The sequence below is a fragment of the Limulus polyphemus genome, unplaced genomic scaffold (assembly GCF_000517525.1).
Source record: "Limulus polyphemus unplaced genomic scaffold, Limulus_polyphemus-2.1.2 Scaffold68, whole genome shotgun sequence".
In the NCBI taxonomy this organism is placed as follows: domain Eukaryota; kingdom Metazoa; phylum Arthropoda; class Merostomata; order Xiphosura; family Limulidae; genus Limulus; species Limulus polyphemus.
Genome location: NW_013665678.1, coordinates 1182893 through 1188916, shown reverse-complemented (window position 1 = coordinate 1188916; position 6024 = coordinate 1182893). Strand labels below are relative to the sequence as shown.

Sequence of the window (6024 nt, the reverse complement as noted above, 5' to 3'; positions counted from 1 at the left end):
TACACATTGGTTAAAGTAGTCAGATACACCGATACCACTGCTTTAGCCATGGCTACCAGTTATTAGATAGTACACATTGGTTAAAGTAGTCAGTTGATTTGAATATTTTTGTGATGAACTTATGTTAGTCATAGTCAGTTTTAAAGAATTTTCTGACAATGATAATTCACGTATAGCAAATCTAAGAAACTGAAAATCAAGTATATACTTGTCCTTGTTAAGGCTCATTGATGTGTATAGGTTTCATCATATACGTATACCACCAGTTATTAATCCTATTGCCCTGCAGCAGATCCAATCCTAAGTTTCACCACATCTTTATTGTGACATAGCTGCTCCAAGCTATAATCTGAATTGATTTTTTCTTTCACCTTTAGTTATTTTCTATTTGCCAATAAGATTAAACTCCATGGGCTGCAACAGTGGATGGTTGGTAATGACTAAGACAAAGAGCAGGATCTATCAGTGTTTTACCACTGGTTTTGATGAGAACGATACATGCCATGTACATAGTAGGCTCTTTTATTCATAAGTTATGTATCTGTATTCTCCAACATCCGGATATTATTTGTGTTGAATCTGGATGCACCATGAGTCGGCAATAATCTTAAACGTGAGATTAAATAATGTGTTTGAGAGCTAGCAGCAATAGTTTTGCAACTGCTGACAGCCTTAGTAGTTTTACTATAAATATAAAAACACTTTCCACATTCTATCAGCATATTATCTTCTCCATATTTTCACCAACTCTTATTTTGGCCATTGTCATTGTCTCTTTCCCTTATTATTAACTGATAGAACGAGACCACATCCAGTTCTTTATATGCACGCTGTAAGTATCTTTTTTAGAGTCTTAAATTATCAAAGATGTCTTCTATTTCTTAGCATAAAGCCTTAGTCAGACTGGATTAAGTTAGATCCATCAATTTTTGAATTTACTTTTGGTCTATACAGTTATCAGCCCTTGTTTTGCTTGATGTAATGTAGGGAAACACTAAAATTGACCAGTGGGCTTCATTGTCCTAAGCTAGAGTCTTTGATGTTGGGGCATAATCACAGCACTTTGCATAGGATTTTCTAAAGACAAGCAAGAAGGTTGTTTGCTACTTTACAGACACAAAGACAAACACAATATAATACTATGCTTACAAATGATAATTAACTCTTAAAACAGTACAAATATAATGTTGTATTCATCGTACTACCACTAAGAACATCAACAACAAGTTTCAGTAAGTCAATATTCAAGGTCCTAGCATGAGCATTATTTAAGACAGAAACAATGAAAATATGGTCATTATATTGGGACACAAGCGATATATATTTATTCACTTACAAATAAGCACGAAACAACAAAGATGCTGATACAATATGGCTTGAGAAAAATTGGGGTTGTCACAGGATTAATTTATTTTTAAACTATTAATTCCTTTTAGTGGACTTAGCATAGCTTGGTGGTTAGAGCGTTCGACTCCCCCGTCACCGAACATGCTCCTCCTATATGGTTGTCGATTGATCCAGCCACACAGGTGTAAAACTTGTTGGCTTACAAAATTACCAGCCGACCTCAAACTGATTGGGATTAAGGTTGCAAAGAGTACCTTTTAGCTCCAAAAAAATAATTAACTGTTAAACAGAAAAATAACTTATATTTTGTCCTAAGCATGTGAATTGTAATTAAAACTAATAATCATAACTGTATGAACTGCTGTGTAAAACTTAGCCACGAAGTCTCCGCCAATGTTGGCAATTTTAGGCAGGCGAATGTTCTTCAGTCTGGAGAGTCAAACGGTGATCTTTTAACCTTGTAATAAAACTAATAAAAACAAAAATGATAGATTGACAGACCTGTTGCGTTAACATCCAAACATTACGGAAGGCAACGAAAGGATGAATCGGCTGAGTATTGCTCCAACAAACCAATGGAAGAACAGAGACAACCATACGTGGCCATCGACTTAAGTATTAAAATTCTACATCGTTTAGTTGTGCATAGGTATTGGTAATGTATTTATTCTATCCAAAGTAAATCTAAGTTTGTAATTTTCTTAAAAGTTAAGTTTAAATAGAAGTATAAGGCTTTTATTAAGTTACTGCAACAGAAATATCACAATTGTGAATTTTATCACAAAAAAAACAGTAGTTTCGGCAATGTTAAGGTCAAGTATAATCAATTTTAACGATGACTGAGATTATAACATCGCTGTAATTTGAGAAAAATCGTCAATTTATCTATTTATTATACTCATCCACGTGAGGAGACTTTTTCGTATTATTTATATATATATATATAGCTATAAACAGTCACGTTTTCAATGTGATAAACATCAAAGTAAACACTTGATGATTTAGGTTGTAACAAGAATAATATTACGCACTTGACTAGTTTAATATTACATTTTTCTATTAAAACAGTTGCTGAGGAATTTTCAAGTCATTTAAGAAATTTAATTATTCCATTATGTGATAGCATAGTATAAATAATACCAAAAATATGACAGTGAAGTATTCGGTCATTTGTTTGACGCAAAATATAACAATGCGTTATCTGTGCTTCGTCTGCCATGGGGATCAAACACCAAATTTTAGCAATATAAGCCCTTAAGCTTACTTCCGAATAATCAGAGGACGATATTAAAGTGCTGAATTAGTTGCTTAAAACAAGCAATATTTTTTCAAACACTTTTGAATATTTTTACAAAGTTTATATATTCAATATGAATTAATAATGTCATAAGGATTCGTTAACGTTATTTATGCTAAAAAGTTATATTCATTATTACATACAACGAAAAGTTTAATTACTAATGTAATTAATTAAATTCAGAAATTAATTAAACTGTTTTGTTTTTTCGTGAAATTTCGTGATGGTAAAGGCTTAATTGTAAATCCATTTAGTTTTCTTTCGATCTGTTTTAAGTAACGCAGTACTTTATAGTAGGGATCGACAAGGATTCCAAATATTTCACTCGCCGAAAAACCGCCATATCGAATTCATAAGCGAAAAACCGACCATTCAAATTATTGGTTACGATATATCATGCATGAATACTGTTACGCCACCGTTCGTTAGTTAATTTTCCGTATGATTTCTTCCCGAAGAAACTTTACCGATACAAGTCCTTTCTTAAATAAAACTGGTTTATTCTTTCTGAATACAACTTTGCGATGCACTTAATTTCAACAGTTGCGGTATAACAAACGCTATAACTCACAATGAACGTCTCACGTGCCCAACAATATTCTTTCTGTCCACAGTTTAATAACTCAATAACTTCCTCGCCTCAGTTCTTACTGGTTTATATATACAAGACTACACTATATCTAGAAGGATCCCGAGATTTAATGAAGGGACATGAATGTTCGAGAAGGACGTGGCGTGATACTATTCACCTGACCTCCGCTGACGCAACAATACGATGTACATGATGTATTTTGACATTTCATTTCATGTTTTAAAACAGGAAGATATTATTTTATTATGTATTGTCCACTAACATTAGAATTAGAGTAGACATATTATGTAACCAACTTGTCGTAAAGGACACAAAATAATCGGTTTACCTTCAATGTGTATATACAGGTATATAGTTGGACTGAAACGTTGGCTTCTAAGACTAAGAATTGCATGAACCTTACACTGTATGATTTGTCTTTTGTTTTGAGTTTATTCTCATCTAACCAATGCTGATTGGAACCATGTTAATGAAATATACTTACTCACTCGGATCTTGTCCGTTGAATCAAAAATTTGACTGATTATCGCAACATTTCCTAAAAATGGGTTGATTGGGGTTATTCCAGGTATCTTGTTAATGAACCTCGCCAGCTTTTGTCTTCGTATCAAAATCGCCAAAATTTTAATGAACGCCAAAGAAATAAATACACCCAGTAAAAAGGTAGTAGCTGGCCATTCAGTTAGGTTTACAGAAAAACTTCGAAGATATGGGTATGGTCTCGATATAGCATCCATTAGGGTAAAGTTTGGAGCGCTAACTTTATGGCGACCAGTCAACACTGTGAAAATATAACTAACTTTCCACCCGAGAGAATCCTAAAGGAGTAGTATCATGTTTCAAGGCCATCTGGTTTATTTGTGGACTTCGTACCAAGTACTATACAGCCTGTGGTAGTGCATGTGACTTCTCTCCTAAAGGTGGAAAGAAAACGGGGTATTTTTGTATAGAAACTATCTATCTATCTGTCTATCTATCTATATATATATATATATACAGCAATATTCTTATTCATTAAAACTTGAATACTTCTTTTATGTTATCTATGGGGCTCAGAGGCATTAGGCCTCTACGTCACAGATTTTCTTTTCGATTTCACCTCTGGTGAAAAAAAGAGCAAATTACTTAATAGTTTCTGAAATAACACGCCCACTGGAGTTTATTCAACGTGCAATATAAACCCAAATCACAAAGGTTATTCTCGTTTAAAAATCTACTTTCTCATACGTTCATGTTTATTTATTATTATGTATTAGTTCAGTATTGTAAATATTACTAAAGTTTACTGAAATGAAAACACGTTTCAAACTATTTCATGATAAAAGTTTTCTCACACATCCTTAATATATGTAACTACGTGTTTCAGATTTTTTCTGCTATTACGATTTGACGCCCAACTCCTTAACACACCTCTTATCGTCCACCAGCTTGTCACGTGGCTTCCTATTTAATGTACACCAGTGCAGTATGAGCTAAGTGATATAGATTACTATACTAGGTCATACGGGACAAAGTGTAGTGCACGTTTGCTCAAGAAACCTCGGTGACGTTTTAGTGACAGTTACACAATAGGTAATGAAGAAAAAATGCGAAGCGGCTAAAATAAAAAAATATAAAAAGACTGTGGGAAATAAATCACATTAAAAAATTTTAGGTTTACTTTTACTTTTTATCGTTGGAGGCGACGTTTCGAGCAAATGGTCTTTTTCAAACCAGAAACAAGCCTGTCGTTAATAGCAAATCTAATCAAAAACATAGTTCGTAAAAAAAGGTGCCACCAAAAAACAAAATAACAATTCCTGAGATGAAGGAAGACGTGAACGCTGAATCTGACCCTCCCAGGTCCAAAACATAAAGCGGATCCCGATGAACAAGAAATGTAATAGCAATATAAGAAAGTTGGAGAAAATAGTGACGAGATACTGATTAAGATTAAAGAGTTCTAAAAAAACGATATAAAGATATAAAAACAGTTAATAAGAATAATTTTTAAAAGTATTGAAAGAAAGAACTTAAAGAATTTTCAAAACAGTAATGAAATATTGAAAGTTATTTTAAGAAAGGGGGAAAAAAGAAGAAGGGAAAGTATTCGTTAATACCGAAAGGACTTATACAACCTAATTTGAAAATTATTTCATTTTAATGATGGTTCTTTCTTTGGTGTTGAAGGGAGCATGTCTTTGGGCAAGTAATTTAAAACGCTCAATGGAATGATCGCCTTTGTTGAAGTGTTGAACTACAGGCTTTTCTTGATTATTGAAATGCTACGTAAGTGTTCTCGTGTGCGTTCAGCGAGCATATACGACCGGTTTCTCCTCTGTGGATTTGGTCACAGTTGTTACAAATAATACATGGATTAAACACATAGATGTACAGCTGAAATTGTTATTTACAGAATAAGCTAACTCTGGTCCTTAACATACTGTTGCGTCAGCGAGGTCACGTGACTAGTATCACGCCACCCCTTCTCTCGAACCTTCGTGAATTATCGAGCGGTTACTAGATTGGGGGTAGTCTGGTATATATAAGATGGTCACAACGTGACGGGACAATGTGTAGGTAATGAGTAATTGAACTGCAGTCAGAGAGTGTGTAATTGAACGGAGTATTGTCGAACTCGTGAGACGTGAGTTATAACGTTTGTTATAGAGCGACTGCTGATATTAAGTGTATCGTAAAGTTCTATTCGGAAAGAATAAACCAGTTTTATTTAAGAAAGGACTTGTGTCGCTAAAGTTTCGTCGGAACGAATTTACCGAAAATTAACTAACGACTGGAGGCGTAACAA

At 33.9% G+C, this 6024-nt stretch overlaps 1 protein-coding gene across 3 annotated transcripts in view; it reads right to left on the bottom strand.

Moving 5' to 3' along the window:
- Nucleotides 1-4150, bottom strand: part of LOC106465510 (cytochrome P450 4c3-like) — a 66056-nt gene extending 61906 nt beyond the window's left edge. For 2 of the 3 annotated variants that reach the window (XM_022393839.1, XM_022393842.1), the window contains exon 1: nt 3721-4150. In XM_022393839.1, the coding sequence (XP_022249547.1) occupies nt 3721-3973 (253 nt within the window). In that variant the 5' untranslated portion in view covers nt 3974-4150. The remainder of the gene's footprint in view (nt 1-3720) is intronic. The other variant, XM_022393834.1, reaches the window with a different exon arrangement.
- Between the last annotated feature and the right edge of the window lie 1874 nt (nt 4151-6024).